The 22,590-nt window shown below is 48.1% G+C and overlaps 1 protein-coding gene across 1 annotated transcript in view; it reads left to right on the forward strand.

Annotated features, from left to right (window-relative positions):
• COL4A2 (collagen type IV alpha 2 chain) overlaps positions 1-22,590 on the forward strand; it is a 197,899-nt gene that overhangs the window by 119,606 nt on the left and 55,703 nt on the right. The window contains exons 7-20 of the mRNA XM_032246202.1: positions 81-197; positions 1,490-1,561; positions 2,014-2,049; positions 2,158-2,220; positions 4,182-4,217; positions 6,230-6,271; positions 8,081-8,176; positions 9,908-9,943; positions 10,518-10,568; positions 11,635-11,679; positions 17,687-17,740; positions 18,622-18,688; positions 21,583-21,693; positions 22,198-22,347. Of these exons, the coding sequence (XP_032102093.1) occupies positions 81-197; positions 1,490-1,561; positions 2,014-2,049; positions 2,158-2,220; positions 4,182-4,217; positions 6,230-6,271; positions 8,081-8,176; positions 9,908-9,943; positions 10,518-10,568; positions 11,635-11,679; positions 17,687-17,740; positions 18,622-18,688; positions 21,583-21,693; positions 22,198-22,347 (976 nt within the window). The remainder of the gene's footprint in view (positions 1-80; positions 198-1,489; positions 1,562-2,013; positions 2,050-2,157; positions 2,221-4,181; positions 4,218-6,229; positions 6,272-8,080; positions 8,177-9,907; positions 9,944-10,517; positions 10,569-11,634; positions 11,680-17,686; positions 17,741-18,621; positions 18,689-21,582; positions 21,694-22,197; positions 22,348-22,590) is intronic.

Genomic DNA, 22,590 nt, shown 5'->3' on the forward strand with positions numbered 1-22,590 from the left:
TTAAGAGTGTTTTATCGCACAGTTACGTGACAACTAGAAACCTGCTGGCTGGCTGATTCACCCACTGCTCTCTTTCCCAGGGACACCCGGGGCAAGGTGGGCCCAGGGGAAGGCCCGGCTACGATGGCTGCAATGGAACCCAGGGAGACTCAGGTCCCCAGGGGCCCCCCGGCTCTGAGGGGTTCACCGGGCCTCCCGTGAGTATCCCCACAGCGCATGTGCTCCAGGGACAGGCAGACAGACCCCTGCTAAGCCCTGCCTTTATAACCTGGGGGGGCTTCCCGCTCATTATGGCCAGGATGAAAGCATAACTCCCTGTTGACACCCAAGATGTGATGTTTCTGGATTCAAGTAACTTCACCTTCCATATTCTTTAAATGTTAGATAGAAAATAATCATTGAGGTTGGTGTTATTCGCTCTCACAGGCTCCCCGGGGTCACTTCATTTTCTCCCAAATTCTCATGAGTAATAGTGGAATCGTAAAACGAAAATTAAAAAAGAGAAACCTTGACAAAATTCTGTCTGTCAACACCTTTATCAGATTATGAAACACTTTGTGACGTAGGAGTGCAGTTATTACCCAGCATGTACCATGCAGGGCTTTGCTTTTTAGCGGAAGAACTTTTATAGAATCATCTGTTTTGTGGCCTCATTTATTTTTTAAGGTCTTAGTAAAACATCCTAAAACACGTTTTCAGTAGTTTATTGCTACCTTATTTCCAAGAAAATCTTGCAAATTCAGGGTTATACTAAAATTTTGTTTGGTGAGACTTTTTATTTAAAAAAAAAAAAAAAAAATTTTAAAGGGGAGGGAAAAGCAGTCACTAACCACCTTCATTGTGTTTCCACCTGAAGCAAATGGATTTCTCCTGCGCAGTTCCTCCTCCACCTGCCAGTTCCCCTCTCCTCAGCTGTTTCTGTTTTATGTGGTTCAATTTTTCAATAAACTATATCATCTTCTCTATCATCAATTTCATTATCAAGAAACATATCTATTACTTTAAGTGATTCTTTATTGAAAGATATTTACACATGCACGTAGGTATATACCTACTGTTAATATTTGGCATAATTCCAGTTTTAGAGGTTGACCCAGTATCTATCCTGCAAATGGGTGCTTGGGTTACTATGTTTAGTATCCTAATGCCAAAGAAAGCCCATAATAGTATTATCAGAAATAAAAATAATATTGGCATACTAGAGGGTTGGTTGACAGAGCATTACATTTAGGTTTTGAAAATAATTTAAACCCTAAAGTATTTCCATTTTAACTCTGAGGAGAGATATGATTGGGTCAGTAGGAAATTAAAGGTCTCACCCTTGCTGCTAAGTGGGGTTGGAGTTCATAATAACCCCATCAACCGTACGAACAAGTAGACCTTGCCTACAGAAGTCAGTGTTCAGTCGTCCGAATTACCAATAGCTGCACTGAATGTTAATGAACGTTTTTTTGTTGTTTTTTCTTTTTATACTATATCTGCTAATTAGGGGCCCCAAGGACCAAAAGGGCAGAAAGGTGAGCCTTATGCACTGCCTAAAGAGGAGCGCGACAGATATCGGGTACGTTTGCAAGAGACGGGAGAGGTAACGGAGGGACCCAGTGTAAATTCTCAACTAACAAAGTTAATTGCCAAGTGAACGTTGCATATAAGAATGAATGTACTGAAGGCATGCATAGACCGGCAGCATAACCCAAGTCACAGTGAATTTAAAAGTCACCTTATTTCCTATCAGGATGTTTTCAATCTTATTTTTAATTGTGTGTGTACCTCTTTCCCATATTCACAATACTCCAAGCCTAATTGGTATTTCTAGTTAATATTAGTAAATATTAATATTACTAAAATATTACTAAAAAGTAACAGTAAAAGTTAACATTAGTAAGTCAGCATTACTAAGTCCTGATAGGGTTGATCTGTTTGACGTGCTTATTTCCAGCTCTGCAGTACAAGGTAACTACATCTAAAGATGGTTAAAAGCTATTGCTGTTAAAATGATTTCTTCTCCTTTAGGGTGAACCTGGAGAGCCTGGATTGGTTGGTTTCCAGGTAAGTGTGTTTGTATTAGACAATATTCCAAACCAAAGTTTCAGAGCTTTAGAAATCCAAGTAACAGTTTGCCTCTCTTAAAAATGTTCTCTCCCTGCCTATCCACAGGGACCTCCCGGCCGCCCTGGGCCTGTGGGACAGATGGGTCCACTTGGACCTCCAGGGAGACCAGTAAGTACCTGGACACAGGTGCCCACTGTGGGACTGTCATCAGGTCAGCCCTTCCAGATGCCGCTTCTTTAATGGTTGAATGCAGATGAGAGCTTTAAGGACAACTATGATGCTTACAGGCACAGCAGAGAACATCAAGACAAAACAGACTGTTCCCTGCATGCATTCCACACTGCTGTTAAGGTTGAAGAATAAGGACTTAAAATTATGGTCACCAGCTCCCTTCCAGTTACGTTAAGTTTTGACGTGGTCCTGGCAGGGTGCCCCTCCACCCCTGCCTCATACCTTCCCAGTGACAAAGGGCCCATCATCCCTGGGCAAGGCAAACCAAAGTCCCACAGGTTCATAAGGAGGAAATGGGGTCTGCCTGTGCCGTGCCCATGCTAGCAGGCATAGCATACCCGAGCCATGCCAGTGCTAGCAGACGTATCACACCTGGGCCATGCCCATTACAGCAGGTGAGATATTGGCCATCGTTAATCAAATGGCCCCAGAGGGTTTATTGCAAGTAAGGAGGCGCAGAAAAAGGCACTCGGTAAGGCCTCTGCAGCTCTCTGACCACTCCCACCACTGCACAGTGACCTGGAAGGAAGATAAATAGGCCTTAACTTATACAGCGAGAGATTTGGGCTGCAGGTGAGAGAGACCTTCTCACAGAAACCCATTGCTCAAGAACAAGACAAGCTATCAGGGGCCACTAACACCAGTTCCTTGATGGATCTTGAGGAAAAAAACAAGTCACATATGTTTGGGAGATTCAATCATGAAAATTGAAAAATCATTCAGTTTTCTTCAGATTATAATAAATAACAATAATAATAATAGATTTTGCTTCTACAAAGCAAATGTCCCTCGTGCTGTGAAAGTCATTTTTGCAAGTAGCCCTGTCTGTGAAAGACCTGGCCAGGGTGTCTGAGATAAGGGTCATGAGAGACCCTTGCCGTCTCACTCCACGTGGTTGTTGGCTTATTCATAGCACACATGCCACATGGTTGGGTTTTATACTTTTTTTTTTTTTTTTTTGAGATGGAGTCCTGCTCTGTCACCAGGATAGAGTGCAGGGGTGCGATCTCGGCTCACTGCAACCTCCGCCTCCCACGTTCAAGCGATTCTCCTGCCTCAGACTCCCGACTAGTTGGGACTACAGGTGCATGCCACCACACCTGGCTAATTTTTTTGTGTTTTTAGTAGAGATGAGGTTTCACCATGTTAGCTAGGATGGTCTTGATCTCCTGGCCTTGTGATCCACCCACCTCAGCCTCCCAAAGTGCTGGGATTACAGACATGTTTTCTACTTTAAGTGCACAGCTCAGAGAAGTCTGGCGCAGCCGATTGTACTTGCTGGGTCCCTAGCTGCTCTGACAGCTTTCAGTTCTTCACATGAGCCATGCAGTCATCCACAAGCCTCCCTGTCTACTCCTTTGCATCCACTTATTTGTACTTAAACACTCTTCCCCCGCATCTGAAATGCTTTAATCCTAAGCACGGTGTTGACACTGAATGCTTTGCAGAAAAATCCAATGTGATATTGCAGATGGACTTTCCACTCTGCAGTGCTGGCCTATAGATTCATTCTGTCCATGAACGTTGACCGAGCCACCAGGAAGAAGTGCCGCACGGGGTCTCATGGGGACTCCCAGAGGAAGTCAGGGAAGCTGTCTCTGCAGTCACAGGGCCTGGGACTTTGCAGAGGGATCAGATAAAACACAGAGAGGACATGGGTGAAGTTGAAAGCCTAAACACACAAAAGCAAAGCAGAAACAGCTGTCCTGAGAACAGCAGATTCTGAGAACTGGAGCTGACCCCAGTCCCTCTCCCCCAGCATGTCGTCCCTGCCAAGCCAAATGCATCCTACACGGTGTCCTAAATATACAGTAAATGGCTTTCCCAGAGCTTTCCAGCAGATGTTATCTGGGTCCTGGGTAAAGAAAACACTTGACACATTCTTTGTATTTCTGCAGGGACCACCTGGACCTCCTGGACCAAAAGGACAGCAAGTAAGTTGGTTTTGGGGGGTGACAACAAGGGAAGGGGGTACTTAAGTATTTGTGGAGCTTTTCTACCATAAAATTTCTCGGTTGACAACTATTTATTGTTTATATTATGATGAAAACCGTTTGGGGTGTTAAACTTGAAGGAGAGATCATGGTGCCTCTGGACATTAAAAAAGTGAAGATGTGGAGTGAGTTGCTGTTGCTAATCAATTACCACATGCCTGCTGCTATATGAAAACCAAACGGAGGAAAGTTTGATTGAAAATGTAGATGAGAACACTTTAAGGATAGCTCACATTTATCCAAGTGCATTGATTTAGGAGAATGGACAAAATGTAGCTCTATCGGTTGTAGGGAGGCCGATATCATTCTTCTTACCTGGCTGGAATTAGCTTCTACAGGAGTCTGATGTCAGCTTCTAGGAATATATTTGGTAATAGTCAAGTTAGGCTAGAGCACAAAGCTACATACTGTTTTCATCCCAGGAAGATTATTAAATTGGTTGGAACACAGCAAAGTAGGTGGTTTGTTAGAAACTCGGAGAACAGAACAAGGGCTCCTAATTACCTGGGAAAGCTGGATAAGTGTCCAAGACAAATGAGTGCAGTTGATGAGGAAAGTATTTGATCAAAATGCATCATAATTCAGAAATGCTGGGCTGCCAATGGGAAGCATCTAGGAAGCTTTCCCTTACCCTGTGTCCCAAAAGAGGATGCACCAAGCCCACATATTCCCATGCCCGCCCATTGCTGTGAGCCCCAGTGACCGCAGCTGCCCCTGCCCATACCCCCAGGCTCCTGTTCCCTCTGACACAGCTTCCGGTCAGCTGGGGAGCTTGCGCAGGCTGCTGGGTGCCCCACCGCCTGGCAGCCTGGAGCAGGATGAGACGGGCCCCAGGCCAAGAGCAGCGGAAATAGGGCTGGGCGGCCAGGCTAAGGAGGCAGCAGCCAAACCCTGAGCCCAGGCGTGAGCCTCAGATCTCCCCTTGCTGCGGCAAACATAAACAGCCCTCCTCACCCCTGACCAAGTCACTTCCTGGTGACTCTGGCGACCAGCTCAGGAGGCAGAGAAGGGACCGTGGGGGACTCACACAAATTGCATTCTGATCTAGCCTGGCCACATTTCTGCACTTTGATTTCAGCTCCCCGCTAGGTAGGGAAGAAGCAAAAGACAAAGTTAATTGAAGACTGTTTTTATTTTCAGAAAATATCTGGACATTGGAGGGGGCGGACGGTAGACTGCAGAGAGGGAGAGGTCAGATAGGGCCTGTGTGACCCTGCTGTCAATGTGGGAGCACTGAAACCCTGGGAAAGGAGCAAAGCTGTTGGGAGTAGAATAGAACTCTGCCTGTGATGTGTACAAACATGGCGTCTTGCTTTTTCTATGTGTGAATCTTAGACGCCCGTGTTGTCCGTCCTCCCACACGTGGCTACTGCGTTCGTGAAATTATTAAATCCTTACTATGACACTGGGCCCAGCTTCTTAAGCAAAAAGGAAGACAAAAAGGGTGACTAAAACCCAAAGAATCACCTACGATCATTACATTTTGATTGATTTTAAATTTCCAAAGATCATTGTAAAGATAGGTAATGTTTATATGAAATGAGGATGATTTTGCCAAAATGAGAAAAGACTGAGCCAGAAGGAGAGAGGAATCATGATCTTCAAATGCAGAGTCCAAGGAGCAAAATGGGGCTACTTCCTCCGTCTAGGGGCCAAAACCCAGGGACATGCTCTTAGGCTACCGTCTGCAGAGATCCTAAACTCAAGATTGGGGGTCAGCGCCACCTGGGGCCCAACCTCAGCTCCCACTCATTCATTCTGAGGCCTTCGTCAACCCATATAACCAACTGTCAATTAGTTTCTAGAAGGCAAAGCAAGAATAGTATGCAAATATAGTTGTTCAGTAAAGTTGCATGTAAATAGGCCTTGAGTTTCTTTTTCTAAGAAAAATAATGTTATTTCTCTCTGATTATTGGCTTTTTAAAACTTAGAAAAACTATTTATCTTTTCAGGGCAACAGAGGACTTGGTTTCTACGGAGTTAAGGGTGAAAAGGTAAAGGAAACCTGGTCGATTTCAGCAGAGGCATGCAGCGTTTCTCAGTCGGGAAATAAATCAGTTTAATTATTAAGTTCTATGCTGTAAAACTTTTACCTTGAGTGGATCTGCAGACAAACCATTCGCACAGGGAAATAATCATTGCGAAGTGCTAGGTTGTTGCCAAAGGCCAGTGATAATTGTGGATCAGTAAGATAGTAAACATGTACCATCCAGGCTGGCGGAGACTCTAACACAGAGACACAGCCTCAGCTCGTCTTCCACAGGTTGAAGTGAGGACACGTCACTGAGAGCATCGTCTCATGTGTGGCACCCAGAGGTGAATAGGGGACTGAGGCTAGAGCCAGAGACTGACATGAAGCCATCTCAGGGACCAGGGGATCTCAGGGGCCAACCCTGGTAGGGCACAAAGGCAGCCATGAGGAACCTGTGGCTCTTCTCCTCCCTTGCAGTGCTGAGATTCAGAGGCCTCATGGCCTTTGAGAGGAATGTGTGTGATCACGGGTACGACAGGCGCCCACACCCCGCAAGCAAAACCTTACCGACAAAGTCTCACTGCGTTCACCAAAAAAGCCATGTGCCCACCGTAAGATAGACCTGTCCCTTGGCCTCATTACTGGAACCGTTCTTTTCTGTTTTCCGTTCTGCTTTTTGATTGAACAGCACAGTAAGTTGAATCCAGTCCTGCTCATGTGGGAAAAGGAGACGCTTCCTTCTTTACATGAATGCCATAGGAGAAGTCAAAAAAGAAAAATTAGCAAGCAGCAGGCTTCTGGGAAAAAAGGAAAAGAAAAACATTGAAGGTCCAAACACATAAAAATGTAAAGCCCCATACGATGAAATATATAAAATAATAAAAATAAAAACAAGAAAAATCTGGGAAGAAATCATTGGTGGGAGAGGAGAATAGCCCCACTAGATATAATGCAAATAAAGTCTGTCATCTACAAAGGGCTTATTCAAATAGTTAGTAAAAAACATCAGGGGCTCAGCAGGTACAAGGGAGGAGAACAGACGGTTTGGGTATTTTGAGATATTCTATTAGTGGACACTCAGTGGACACTGTGGAGTGTCACTTTCTGCAGCTGACCCAGCATCTCTATTTACTGCTGTCCATGTTATATGGTATCTGGACTCAAACTTGTACTATATAGTTTAATGTGGAAAGAAAAGAAAAGATAACACTGTTCTTTTTGTGTCAATTAGTTTCTGGGAGGTAAAGCCAGAATATCATGCAAGGATAGCTGTCCAGTCGTGTTTCAGAGAGATTGGTTTCACCATCTGTGCACCACAGCAGAAAGTGTTTTCTGCTAATGATACAAATGCAAAATAAAGCAATCTTGGGATATTATATTTTTTCCAAGATTGCTTTTTATTCTATAGAAACGCCTTTAGCTGGGGAAGTAGTCCTTCACTTCTTCAGCATTTCTTTTATCTTGGTGCCCATCTTGGCACGCAGTGGGGTAATACCTGTCAAAACCCACAGAGACACTCAGCCTTCATACCTCATAATTCCCACATCTGTAAATTCATTGTGAGGAAATAACCCTACAGAACAAATGCAGCCCAGAATTGCGAACAACGTACATGGCTTGTGTGCGTGAATTCTAAATGAATGCTAACGAAAGGAGGAGAGAGAAAACAGGATTACTCTATTTTGTGATGATTATTCTACAAATTGGTACACATATGGTAAGTAATATGCAAAAACTAAAATGGCAGTATTGTGGTCAGGTTACATCTGTATTTGAGTTTTGTAGTTTCCTTTCCACTTAAAGATGACTGCTTTTGCCACACAATATGCAGGGTGACGTAGGGCAGCCAGGACCCAACGGGATTCCATCAGAAACCCACCCCGTCATCGCGCCCACGGGAGCCACCTACCAACCAGATCAGGACAAGGTAAAAAACAAAACGGACTATTTTCCCAGTTGAACTAAAAAAAGGATAGTAAAAAAAAAAAAAGGTAAATTTATTCAGTTTTATTCAACCACATTCCAAGTAGAAAAAACCTCACCACCAACTTGACAAATTTTGCATGAAAACAAACCCTGGTCCTCCCAGAATGTTTTCAGTGCTTCCAGGCAGTTACTGGACTCACAGTGCCACCACTTCATCCATCCATCGTCTCAAAGCATTGCGATGAACCCGAAGCAACATGAGAATTCATTTAAAAAAAAAAACCTCACATCTATCCCCACGTTCAGTGTACATGGAGGCTAATGGTCATACCATAATTCAAAGCCAGAATCGTAGAACTATCTAGCAAAATGTGTTCAGCAAAATAAAACCTCCTTCTTTGCTGACAGGAAGCACCTTTTGGGGGATCAAAGTCAGTTTTTGACAGTTTCTGAATCATTCCATTAACATGTTGTTTGACTGAAATCATACTTTGAGTCTGAAATAGGAATCACCATCCATCCTGCCTGGGTTTGAATGCTGCTTACCGCCCACTTGCTCAGGGAGGTCCCACAGCCTTTCTAGGGCTTCCTGCTCCTCTGTCAAATGGGGATAGTGACACTGACCTCCTGGAGCTGGCGAGGAGGCTGCAGGCGACTGTGTGTGAAACACGTGGTACCATGTTGGGCACACAGAGTAGCTGGGAACTAAAATAGAGACCCCAAAGGTAGAGACTTATCTTTCCAAGTAGAATCTGATTCCCAGCACTTGAGCATCCATCAGCATGGGACTTGGGTCCTGGGTCCTGGGTCCTGGGTCCTGGGTCCTGGGTCCTGGGTCCTGGGTCCTCGGTCCTGGGTCCTGGGTCCTGGGTCCTGGGTCCTGGGGGGGATTTAGCAAGCAGGACAACTGCCTTGGCGGGGAAATCAGCCCAGGTGGCTGTGGCCCAAGTTACGAGTGACCGTTGACAAAAGTGTCCTGGGAGGCGGCAGGGAGGGCCTCTGTCCAGCTTCAGGACGGGAGCCCAGGGCAGGTGTCATCCACGCAGAGGTGCTCCAGCTTCCAAGGCAGGTGTCCCACCTTTTCTGCAATCCCAGCGAGGGTGGGATCAGGGCTGGGCAGGGCCAGCCTGCAGGGGCAGTCGTGAGCTACAGGAATCCAGGGTACCCTCCAGGAATGACGGGGACAGAGGACCCAGCAGTTGCTGTTTCTTTCACCATTTTAGACAAAGAGAAGTGGGGAAAACGCAGATCATGATTTTCATCTATGATATTGACATGGCTTTCAACAGCCGCTTTTGCTTCAAGTTTTAATATGTTCCGTGTGTACCTTTTCCTCAGAGGACCTCCTAGGAATGTTTTCTTCCAAAGAGTATTTTCATTAAGGCTTTTCCTTGGGCACGTTCTCCCACAAAATGTAAACATCTGCCTGGAACTGTGGGGGACGGGGCGGGGGGTGGGGGCGGTGGTGGGTAAAGGAAAACACAGAAGGAAAGACAGACTTTCACTTGTACCAAGAGGAATACATGAATTAATTCACCTTGGGAAAATCTAGAAGAAATGACACATCTTTTCCCTTGAATTTTGAAGCTGCAAAATTTAAGAGTCATGTGTTGCAGTCAATTTACAATGATTGAGGATTGATTCAGCATTTCAGCTCGTGTCATGAACCCTGATTGATATTTACCTATTACCATCCTCAATACGTGTTTCTTATTTTTCGTATTCTTCACAGGGTGAAAAAGGCAGCGAGGGGGAACCAGGAATAAAAGTAAGTCGGGCGATGAGCATGCTCCCCTTCCCCGTGGCTCGTGGGCTCTGGGCACTCTGCCCAGCGTGGCAGGTGCCCCATGGGCTCAGGGCCTGCTCACCATCAGACTCTCAGCCCCTTGTGCACAGCAGGGCAGTATTAGCCTGCATTTGTACACCTTATTTTCAGAAGTCAGTTCTAGAATTTCTTTTTCTTGGCATCTTAAACACTGGCTAACCATCCTCTGAGGTTCGGGAAGGGAGCATGAAGATGGGGGAGGAGCATGGCTTCTGTTCGGGTGCCACCAGGGTCTGCCCTCCGCCACCTTTGTCACTGCCTGTCCTCAGCGCTCCAGCTGTCCCTCGTGGTCACTTACCACGTGACGTGACACATGCAGTCCTGGCTGGGTGACAGCACGGAAGGCTGGCAGGCCTCCTAGGACCACGCCCTGCACTGTGCCTGAGTCTAGCACTGCCAGGAGGTCTGGACACCATCGGGGCTGAGAACACAGTCCTGGAGCAGAGGATGGCACGTGGGCCTGCGGCCGGAGGGCCGCACCTGGGCTGCTCCTTATGCCCTCTCTGTTCTTTTCTAGGGCATTTCCTTGAAGGGAGAAGAAGGAATCATGGGATTTCCTGGACCAAGGGTAAACATGCCTGTTATAACTGCAGTTATTGGTTTGGTTTGGATTTTTATATAGACTTTCCTTTTCAGAGCTGTTTCAGGTTCACAGCAAAATTGAGCAGAAAGTACAGAGATTTCCATGATTACACACACACACACACCCCACCATGAACATCTAGCCCTGGCGGCTGCACTGGCTGCAACCTGTGAGCCACCTGACACCCCCTCTTCACCCAGCAGCAGGTGCACGGGCGCGGTCTTCCCAGCGGAGGAGCCTCGAGCAAGGCACAAAACCTTCCTGCTGGTGTGTTTAGCTCAGTTGGTCTGTGGTAACCAGAAATGTAGAGAATCTCCGACACACATTGATTTCCCGCTGCCCCAGGAGTCCTAGCTGCTAAGGGGTGGAAAGAGGTCCCCGCCCACAGCAATTCAGCCACCTGAGAGGCAGACCTCACCTTCAGAGCCCAGCCTAGACTGACCCCACCACCTCATTCACAGCTACACCTAGCTGTGGGCTGGGACAGGTGGTCAGAGCCCTGGGCCCAGGAAGAGAAAGCAGAGTTTTGGTGACTATCTGGCAGTTGCTACCACTCAAAAGACCATATTTTACATTCTCTAGAAATAAGAATAGAGAGAAAGAGACACCGTAGAACATTAGAGTACCAGCCTTTTTATATTTTTAGCTTTTTATTGTACTATCTCTGTAGATTTCTCTATTTAAGTGGTAGAAATGATGCCTTTTATGGAAGGATTGCTAAAATGATTCATTCCTTCAGGAATCGGCTCTGAGGCCTTCCAGAGTGAGGCAGCTTTGAGATGAGGATGGATTCTGCTTTCTTTGAGGCTTCTTATCATAGTCATTATCTCCCACCCCCGGCCCCCACAACGTTTTAAAGGGAGAAGAATTGTATTCATAGTTGCTATTGAATTTGGTGATTTGTTCCTGTTCTTCACAATCTGGACCTGAGGCCTGTTCTGTCCATCCACCAGCATGTTGCTGTCATCACAGTCAGGTGCCATAGTCCAGCCCTCTGGAAATGTTTACTGCATATTCTGAGCTGTTTGCTTCTGTTTTTTGTTGAACCCAGGGTTACCCTGGCTTGAGTGGTGAAAAAGGATCTCCAGGACAGAAGGTAAGTTGGGCGCGTGAACTGCGATCTGTTCTGGGCCATGAAGTCCCACAGAGGTTAAACAAGAAGGCCTTGGCGCCCCAGGAAAGAACACTTAGCTTCAGAAAAGACATTGAAAACGGTTCTTGCATTTGCAGCGAATAATCCTGCCTCCCAGGCCATCCACAATACTTGAGCCGGGTCATTACCTTGGCTCTCGTTTTTGCAAACCAACTTTTAGTTCCTCCCCTTCAAAGCATTCATCACCTGACCCCACCAGCCATGCTTCTGTATCGCCCAGCCTCATACCCCTCGTCCATGCAGTTGTGGACTTGGTGACCCAGGGTCCACCTAAATGTTTTTATAGGTTGACCCATATTGTGACACTTCATTTATGTTTAATGACAACCCAATTATTCTTATCATGAGTTCTGTGGACAGATTTTTGGATTTTTTTTAGGAGAAAAATGTTATGTAAGAAATGTATTATGGGCCAGGCACAGTGGCTCACGCCTGTAATCTCAACACTTTGGGAGGCCACGGAGGGTGGATCACTTGAGGTCAGGAGTTTGAGACCAGCCTGGCCAACATGGGGAAACACCGTCTCTACTAAAAATACACAAAATTAGCCAGGCGTGATAGCGGGCACCTGTAATCCCAGCTACTTCCGGTAGTCTGAGGCAGGAGAATCACTTGAACCCGGAAGGCAGAGGCTGCAGTGAGCCAAGATCGCGCCATTGCACTCCATCCTGGGCAACAAGAGTGAAACTCCCTCTCAAAATAATAAATTTTTAAAAAGAAATGTATTATGAATCTGGGTCAGATTTAGAAGCATCTGAACTCTAGGTCATACACGATGTTTTAGATCAGTGGCAGATGCCTTTTCACTGTCTGCTGTGCCTGCGGGTCCCACCCATAGCGCACAGCACACACCTCCCACGGCAGGCCCGGCAGCTCCCAAGGCCTCACCTCACACTCCTGCCAACGTACACACAAAGATGTGTAGCTTCACACACACTGAATGCAGCAACAAAAGAAATGACCGTGTCTGTACTGCTCTGCCCCAGGGCAATGTCCACACTCGCAGGTACACTTCTGCCTCATTTTTAAACAAGCTGCAGAGAATGGCAGTCAATGGACGCGCCATATTTCCTCCCCGCCACCCCCCCACGAGGTGGTTCTCATATTTCCAGCAAACGTGTCCCCTTGGTGGTACACGCGGCTTGGTTGCCTGCGCACGGGCTAGTATGTACATCGCTCAGTCCTAGGAGATGCATACACAGAGATAGAGTTTTATCAAAATCATTAGCCTCAGAATCAGGACTCCATGCATCCTACTGGGGGCTGCATGGCAGGTAGTGTGGTGTCTGGAGGCCCATGGGCTGCAGTTAGCTGGTGCAGAGGCTCAGCGGGCCTGGTGGGGGTTCCGCCATGCTTCCTCTGGGACCGCAACTGTGGTCTGGGATCTGCCTCCCAGATCCCCTTTCTGACCTCCTCTAGCTCTAGGAATAGGCCATTTTGACCCAGAGTTCTGGTTTTAACCATTCAGAATTAACACCGATCTTGCTGACTTCCTGCAACCTCAAATATCTTATTGTTCCATTTCCTGTTCTTTGACGCTAACTCAGCCCAGGGAGCCAACTCCAGGCTTTGCTGTAATCGCACTCAGCCCATCATAACAGCAGTTACCAATCGGAGCACCCCCAAAGCAGCACACCTGGAGTGACGGCTATCCAAGCGCACCCCACCCAAAGGCCACATTCTAGCTCCTGGCTTAGGGGAAGCAAAGGCTGCAAAGGGACAGAGGCTGAAGCAGACGTTGTTCCAGAGTCCTGTTTCCACCTTCCCCGTGTGATTAAAGTGCTGCTGCTAACTTCCTACCACGTGCTAGTAAAATTACAATCACCTTTAGTTTTGCATCTCCAACACTAGAGAGTTGTAGTATTTAAAAGCACATTTCCAGGCACCTGTAATCCCAGCAGTTTGGGAGGCCAAGATGGGTGGATTATATAGGTCAGGAGTTCGAGACCAACCTGACCAACATGGTGAAACCCTGTCTGTACTAAAAATACCAAAACAATTAGCTGATGTGGCACATGTCTGTAATTCCTGTAAACTACTCAGGAGGCTGAGGCACGAGAATCGCTTGAACCTGGGAGGCGGAGGCTTCTGCAGTGAGCCGAGTTTGTACCACTGCACTCCAGCCTGGGAGGCACAGTAAGACTCTGTCTCAAAAAAAAAAAAAAAAAAAAAAAAAGTGCAGTTCCACACAGCTGCTCCCTGGAACTCTGAAGTTAATGAAAGACAAGATGTTTCACAAACAGTGGCCACCTGGCAGCTCCAGGGCAGGGGCCCAGACATGAGGACAGTGAGGCTTCAGGCTTGCATTTCCCAGCTTACTTGCTGCATTTGCGACAACTCGGGAAGACGCAGATATTTCCAGTTAAGTGATTATTCAACCAGAAAAATGGGAAACAGGCAGACATACACCAATGACGCAGCCGCCCTGCTTGTGAGCACCAATCTGCACCAAGCTGTGTCCGCCCTCTGCCATCTCACCGGCCAGGTGGCTGACTCCATGACTTCCCGTTGTCCCCACCTGACACCTCCCCCCAGACACCAAAAGCGCCTCCAAGGAGCAAGTGCGAACAGTAACATAAACAGTGCATCAAAATGGGGAGAGCCAGAAGAGACAAGACAGCCTGGGGAGGAACTTGGCCTCCTGTCCGTAAACAGAGAACCGGCCACCTATAATCCCTACTGAGATTATCAGAACTTCTATTAGTTCCAGCCTTTTCTAAAAAGGAATAGAGAAGACGTAGCTTTTATGAATTTGGTTATATCCAATTTTCTGAGAAATTAGACATGGCTTCCCCTCCTCTTTCTGCGGGAAACATATCTTTAGTAACTGAGTAAATGCTGTCCACAGTGTCATTCTGTATTTTCACTGAGACCTAGTCTCCTGTGAAGAACACATGCCGTGCCAGTGCGCATCGTGTTGTGGGGAGTCCCCCTCAATAGGACCGTTGTCCTCTCTCAGGACTGTCCAGGACTTCAGGGATGCTGCATTTGCGCCGGCTGCAGCGTGGATGACGTGGGCTCTCACCAGATGCAGCCTCGGAGCCCGCTGTGGGTGTGCTTAGGTTTCCTCGGCAAAGCTAGAAGTGGCGGACGTGACCTCAGATTGAGGTGTTTTCCGGAACTGTCTTGGTCTTTACTGTTGTGCACTAAATCGCATCTCATTTGCAGGCTGGCAGGGTTTCTTGGCAGAGGCGCCTCTTTCATGAGGCACATGCATTCCCTTCAGCCTAACAGGTGCTCCCTCGGCCACTGAAACTAAAGAGGCACAACAAGCAAACGAACAACAGAAAGGTGACAGTGGCCAGTTCACCCCACGAGAAACAGCAGACTACTTTTAGGCTTCAGAAGCATGCATGTCCCTAAAAGGGTCTGACCATACGTTCTTTTCCTCTGTTTGTTCCAGCTAGTCCCTAAGGACTTCTGCGTAAGGCTTTTCCTTACTCCACTTATTTCCAACCTTGAAAAACATAAAATCGACCTCGTACTTCTAAGATTGCATAACCAGAACTTCCCATGAATCATATGTATGACCTCACTGAGTTCAAATTAGTGATGTGTTATTAGATTTGGGGAGGGCCAGGGAGAAAGGAGCGCGTGGTTTCAAAGCCCTTCACAATTATTCCTTCTAAATAGTCATCTGCACGTCAGTCTCCTGACCTCAGCTCCCCTAGGGGTGTGCTCTGTGATGCACTTCCTACCTGGAAGCAGGGTCTCAAGGAGCCCCGTGGAGCCCCCAGTGGCTCCTTCCCAGGGTGGTCGCCAGCCTGACCCTGGGAGCACCCTGGATGATCTCTCCTCGGCCACCCCTGCGCCTCTGACCCTGTTGTGTTTGCCACTGAGAAACAGAGTGGAAAAAGTTCCCGTCGTCATTTTGACTTAGGGTTCCCGCCTATTTGGGTTCCACTTGCCAGTGGTCTCAGATGAACCCTGAGGGTGCATTTTCTCCCTAAGTCATACATAATCCTCAGCCTCCCCTAGCCCATTGACCTGCCGCTGGGAACTCCAATGGAGACTTTTAGCTCATTGCTTTGGCTCTTGGGGTTCTGGCTGCCTCAGAGGAATCCTGAATACTCCTTAAGTTGTCGCCCCTCCGAGGTGGGTATTCTGTAATACCCAGTGCATTTCAAATGCTGCAGACATATTTCCAAAGTGCCCACGCTGTCTTGCATCCTTCAGCAGAGAGAGTGACACGTGGTGTCTGTGGCACTTGTTTTGTTGGCTGAGGATGCCGCAGCATGGGCGCGTGATGCTTGTGGCCCAGAGTGAAGCTCAGATTTGACTAATTTCTGGGGCACCGTCAGCTGGCCAGTCTGTGGCTGTGTTTATGGCTCCCACTGAGTGTCCAGCTGCCAGCTCCCATTGTGGCAGGTCCTTGAGGATTCCTAGCTTATCTCATGACGTGGCCTCTAAACAGGATCTCATTTTTACAATCGCAGAAGTTTGCCTTTACTTTTGAGTCTTCAGCTCCACCTAGCGTGAGAGAAAGTCTGGGTCCAAACCATAGGACCACATCAAAACGCACAAAGTGAAGCCCATCCCAATTCAGTCTGAACGGCATGACTTTCAGTGCACCTGCTCCTGGATAGCAAGATAAACACGAAAGTAATCAGAGAATGACCTTTCTTATACCTGTGGCGTCTGACATTCTGAATTTCAGGGGCTGAACCGCACATATCCTTTAAAAGGGAATCAATTGCTAGATTTTTAGAGAGCTTTACTCTTCTGTCCAGATACTTCGTGATAGGACTCAATGGCAAACTTTTTCTTTCAATGAATGTTCAAGGGAATGAGAAAACAAATGTTAGTGTTGACAATTGTTTTTGTTTTGTGTGTTTGTGTGTGTTGTGTGTGTGTGTGTTTTGAGACAGGGTCTTGCTCTGTTGCCCAGGCTGGTGTGCAGTGGCATTATCTTAGCCCGTACAAGCTCAAATTCCTGGGTTCAAGCAACCCTCCCACCTCAGCCTCCCAAGTAGCTGGGGCTGCAGGTGCATGCCACCATGTCTGGTTACATTACGTATTTTTTGTAGAGACAGAATTTCCCTATGTTTCCCAAGCTGGTCTCAAATTCCTGGGCTCAAGCAATCCTCCCACCTTTGCCTCCCAAAGTGCTGGGATTACAGACATGAGCCACTACACCCAGCAGAGTTTTTTTTAATGAAGAGAAAAAAATTCTAACTTAAGAAACTTTAATGCATCTATTTTGGTATTAAATGAAAATTTTCAAAACCCACCCTGGGGAAGGGTTTCAGCAGTTGGTTTGGGTTGTCAACACCTGACCCCACTGATCAATCGTAAAAGCGACCCGGCACGCGTTACCTTCTGTAGGAGAAGAGGTACCAGCGTCCTCCGCAAACAATCCCTGCTGAAAAGGGGAACTTGCACCTAGGGTGCTTCCAGCCCTAATGACTCACGTGGAGGAAACACGGGGTTAGAAGAACCGATTGTACCTCCCCACGAGGGTGAGACCGACCACAGCCCACCGCACAGAGCATCTGCAGCACAGATGACCAAGTTTCTTCAACAACCGCAAAATGATACTAACCACATAGGAAGAAAGGACTATTGTGAATTAAAAGGGAATTGAGACAGGAGGCTGAGGCAGGAGAATTGCTTGAACCTGGGAGGCGGAGGTTGCAGTGAGCAGAGATCACGCCACTGCACTCCAGCCTGGCACCTGGTGACAGAGCAAGACTCTGTCTCAAAAAAAAAAAAAACGGGAATTGAGAGGCATAGCAGCCAAATGTTATATTTGGGCTTTTTGGCTCCTGGTTCAAGCAAAGCAACCTTAAAAAGACACTTTTGAGACCAAAGTCAGGGGAAATTGGACACAGACTGGGTTAATACATGATTGTAATGAACTGCGGTTAATTTTATGAGCTATAATAATGCTATTGCGGTCACTTTGGGGAGTTACAGAGACAAAAATTAAAAGCAAACATCTTTCTTGCAGGGAAGCCGAGGCCTGGATGGTTATCAAGGCTCTGATGGGCCCCGGGGTCCCAAGGTGAGCCCGTTTCTCCTGTCCTTGCTTCTCATGGGGTCTCACCCACCCTGGCTGGCCTTACTCCTCCTTGACAGTGTCCTGTGGAGGAATCCCCTGTCCTAAAAAGCATGAGATCCCCAAACACACGGCACCCGACACTGGGCGGACAAGGTGGATGATGACGTGTGAGCCACGTGTGCTCCCAGCTGGGGAGGAGGGTGTCGCCTGCCACGCAGGGCCATGCAGGGGTGCACTCGAGCACGGAGGGGGCCAGCAGGCCTGAGGGAGGCAGGCTTTATTTAACAAGAGGATGAGGTGCCCCTGGTGTCCAATGGAGGATGTGGATTCTGTGAGTAATTCCTGGGCTGGCAGGGAGGGGAGACCGTCAGGTGGAGGACCAGGCAAGTGCTGCTGGTCCAGCTGAGAGGGGAACTCACCCGTGGGGAACCTGGCTGGGGGCACATCTGGAGAGGACTTCTGAGCTGGGCGAGGCTCAAAGAGGTGAAGGTCGCACATAAACGCTACCTTACGACACTGCGGTCCTGCAGTCACAGCCTCTCCAGCCCAGCCTCAGCAGACGGCTCAGCTGTCACTGCCCAAAATGTCATAGTCTGAACAGCAGAAAGCACAGTCCCCTGGCATTCGACAAGGATTTCAAAATGAGATGGGCACCTGCCTGACTTGTTCTCTCTGGGCCCCGGTGGCTGGTGGCTGGGATGCCAGGCTTTGCCACCCCGGCGTGGGCATGCTGCCCCAGGCACTGCCTGTGGCTGCACTGGTTGAAATGGCTGCTTCTGCTAACTGGATGCTCCATGCTCAGTCTTCTTTGGAAATACCCATCCTGTGAAAAACTCCGAAAGGCTGTTCTCACATCCTTCTATTGTTCTCTTTTCTTTCTCTAGGGAGAAACCGGAGACCCAGGACCCCCTGGACTACCTGCCTACTCCCCTCACCCTTCCCTAGCAAAAGGTGTGTGAACAATTTCACCCGCATAGCTCAGCGTCACGCACACATTCTCTCCTGCTGGGGACACAGAGTCATGAACTTCCAAGACAGATTTCCTAAGCAAAACAAAACCGAAACTTAGAACCTCACTGTTGGAGAATCTCAATCTCATGTACAACTTTCCTCCTGCTTAAAAGTGTCACAGGGAGACCTCCGTGTGGCCTGTGCCTGAGGCAGTCCTCACCACCTACAAGTGAGAAATCCCCTCCATTGAGGAATTCCTTCATTTCTGCTTAACTTGCAGCATTCTACTTCTGCCATCTGGACTATCACTAAAGAAATCCAGTGGCAGCAGCCCCGGCCACCTTTGGAGTTTTTCTCCAAATGTGCCAAGGTTCTTAAGCCCCTCTGCTTGTCAGCCCGATGCCTGGAATTGATCATAACCCATAACCATGAATAGGCCCATGCTTTCAGGCTTCAAGGCAACTAAATCCCCAGATAGTCTGCACATAAACGACCACTCCCCACTGTCACAGTTGACCTTGGAGTGTAAACGAAGGCCTTTGTGCGTGTCGTCACTAATGCTCATCTTGTTATTAAAGCTCAGCCTTGCAAATTGGCAAGATCATATGGAAATCTGATCCCAGTCCTGCAGCTGGAGAACTCAGCTCTGAACCTTGCACCCAGTTCAGCCTGGCATGTTCACTGCTGTATTCCCAGTGTCTGGAACGGGGCAGGTGCAGGGTTGGCGCTCAGCAAACACCTGACGGTGTGAGTGAGCTGCAAGCTGAAACATATACCTCAGACAGGCACTGTGAAGGGCAGGGTTTTCGAAATAGACACTGGTGTTTTCCTCGTGAACTCAGCAGGTCACCTGGTCTCACTGTCCTCTAAGCCGAGGTGTTGAGAATTTGCTTCCCTGCTTAGGTACAAGCTGTCTGTCAGTTTGATAATGGTGTTTGAATGTCTTCATCCAATGCTGATGAAAATACAGAACAGATCAGGGCACGGGCAGTGCCTCAAGGAGCCCCTACAATGTCTGTCTGGGTAGGTGTGGAGCCATGAATGGGGATATTTTGAAACTCATACTTTTCTTCCGTGATGCCCGTAGCTGTGAAGCTGGCATTTCCTGCCTCATCCGTGGTGCCCACCTGGCTACCAAACCCAAGACCCACTAGAAAGGGCCATGAGCCCGCTTTGACTTGACTCCCTATTAGTGATTTTGTTAAACGGAAATATTCTCTTTGAGATGTTAGGAACATGATTTTTAAGTCAATGCTGACGGCGTTTCTTTTGCATTTTTTAAAAATGTCGCTGACTGAGAGCCCAGCTCTCCCCAGGCCCTCCCTGCTCACTGCACTGTATTCCTGGAAATCACGCTGCAAAGACGGGTGGTTTCAAAATTCGTTTTTTCCCATGAGCAGATTCAGAAATGCGGAGGTTGCCTGCGCCTTTCCTACTGGACAACATTCCCGAGGTCTTGGTGAGCTGGAATGTGACCGACTTGCATTCCAGGGTTTCTTAGAGTCAGAGGTTGACTACTGAGTAGATTCCCTCAGGGAAAAGAGACAGTAAATGTATCTTTTTCAACATAACATTGCATAAACTTGTCAAAAGGCAAAAAGGAGAGAGGGGTTCGTATTGAAAAAAATGATCCCAAGGTAACTAGAGATAAAAGTAATCTTGCTATTCTTCCAAACAAGTGAGAAGGTCAGTGGCTTTAAATGTTCTCTGGTCTTTTTGTTGAATCATAATGGTGGCTAACGTGTGTAGGTCGCAGCGTGTGCCGAGCGACCTTCAAACTTGTCCTAGTGGTACTTTTCAGGACGTTTCCCCCTCCGGTGATGCAGAGAGGTGGAGAGGGACTTAGCCCCCTTTACCGAGGGAGAGACGGAGGCGCAGGGCAGCTGAGTCCCTGCCGAAGCTGTGTTTAAGTGGAGGAGCCAGTCTCAGGCCCGGGGCCTCTGTCTGCGGAGCGCAGCCTCCTGCACGCCTGGCGTGCAGCTGCCTGAGCACAAGACGCCATGCACAGGAGTCATGCTCTCCGCCCCTTGCACGTGTGACTTCAGAGTCAAGAGGGCAAGTCCTCTCCTTATTTTAAGGCATTTCATAAGATCGCATGCAGAGCGAGGGTGTTCCTAGAAATTCCTAATGCCTACCTGATAGAAAGTCCTATTTTCTTCTCTTTCCTCTCATCTCTCCCAGTTAAATTCTAGAAAAATGTGTTCTACAGTAAAGCGATGCTATTTCCACAGCAGAGGGACACAGCCGTACCGCTCTGTCTTTGTTTGTTCACGGATGAAAGTTTGTAAAAGCTGAATTTTGTTATTCATCCAGCAGCCAGGGGTGAGAAAAAGAGCCTAATGGGGTTGAAGCTGGGGCCCGGGGCAGAGTGAGGTGCAGGGAAGTAAGGCCGCCTCGCCCCCAGGCCTCCAGCAGCACTGGCAGCCACGCTAATCCCTCTTTTTTGAGCTTTGGGCTCACCTACTTCCTCACCTGACTTCCACTCATTCCGTTCCCCTGCACCCCAGCACTCCCGCCAGAAAGCACTTAACGCTGAGTGGCCCTCTGCACACAGTAAGGGCTCAAAACATCTTCACTTCTATTAATGTTATTACCTGTGGCTCCTTGATATCAGGTCTTCCCCAAAATAATCTTCCCCTCCTTCGAGGCCTTCCTGTATCTTTTTGACATTCTGTATCGTTTAATATTTGTAGGAATCTTGTGTCACCCCATTCGATGGAGAATGAGCCCCCTAAAAATTGAGACCACCCCATGTATTAACCATCTTAACTCCCTAGCAGGCCCCCCGCAGCATGCGGAGCATCTGGTAATACGTAGTCAATGCAAAAGCGAATGCCAGCTGCAATCCGTAGACCACGGTCTTGTTCTTATTGTGGGACTTGTTTCACTTCCAGGTGCCAGAGGTGACCCAGGATTCCCAGGGGCCCGAGGGGAGCCAGGAAGCCAGGGTGAGCCAGGAGACCCGGGCCCCCTAGGCCCACCTGGCATCTCCATCGGAGCTGAAGGTAATGTGGCTTCGTGATATCAACACCTGAGACCCAAAGCACCTGCCCTCAGGTCCGAGCACACACAAGAGAGCCTTCCTTGACGACATAGCTATGTCGTTGTTACTTTTCCCCACTGACTAGTCTTAGCAGCTCTGGGGAGCACCATACACATGCTTTGGAAATCTTCACAGAACCCCTGCACATAGGACAGTAACTCCCCGGCTAGGTTAGATGGTGCCATGATGAGTAGCTGGCATGCTTCCACCAGTGGGTTGGGAAGAGAACGGAGAATCATCGGGTATTGTTGCCCAGTGTTGACCACAACTATCAAGCCATTATTTGAGGGGCAAGAAGAGGGGTGTTTTTAAGGCTGGAAAATGATAATGAACTGTAGCAATGGCTTCTTGACAGGACCATGAGCCCCAGGTTCCTGCTGGCGGGTCCCTCTGGACATGAACGCAAAGGCAAGGGTTTAGTATGGGAGGGAGACTCACCCTGCCTGTGAATGCTGTTTGGTTTCAGATCTGGGGAGAGGCCTGCCGGGTGAGATGGGACCCAAAGGCTTCATCGGAGACCCCGGCATCCCCGCACTCTACCCAGGCCCACCCGGACTTGACGGAAAGCCGGGGCTTCCAGGACCCCCCGGGCTCCCTGGACCACCTGGACCTGACGGTAAGTGAATGGAAACAAAAGGAAGGGTGTGTTCTAAGCTTCAGATGAAGCCCAATCCCAGCCAGATCTCTTGGGATTCTCTGCTAAATGACTCTATGAATGAATCCAGTAGGCCAGTGGATTAGGGTGCAGTGGGTCCAGGTAGATTAGCGGGTAGTGGGTGCTCTCTGGGGTCCACACAGAAGCTGGGGATGGCAGCTGAAGCCCTGTAAGGCCATGAGCATCACAACCCCATGGACGCCA

The sequence above is a fragment of the Sapajus apella genome, unplaced genomic scaffold (assembly GCF_009761245.1).
Source record: "Sapajus apella isolate SASKATOON/1434 unplaced genomic scaffold, GSC_monkey_1.0 scaffold60, whole genome shotgun sequence".
NCBI classification, from domain to species: Eukaryota; Metazoa; Chordata; class Mammalia; order Primates; family Cebidae; genus Sapajus; species Sapajus apella.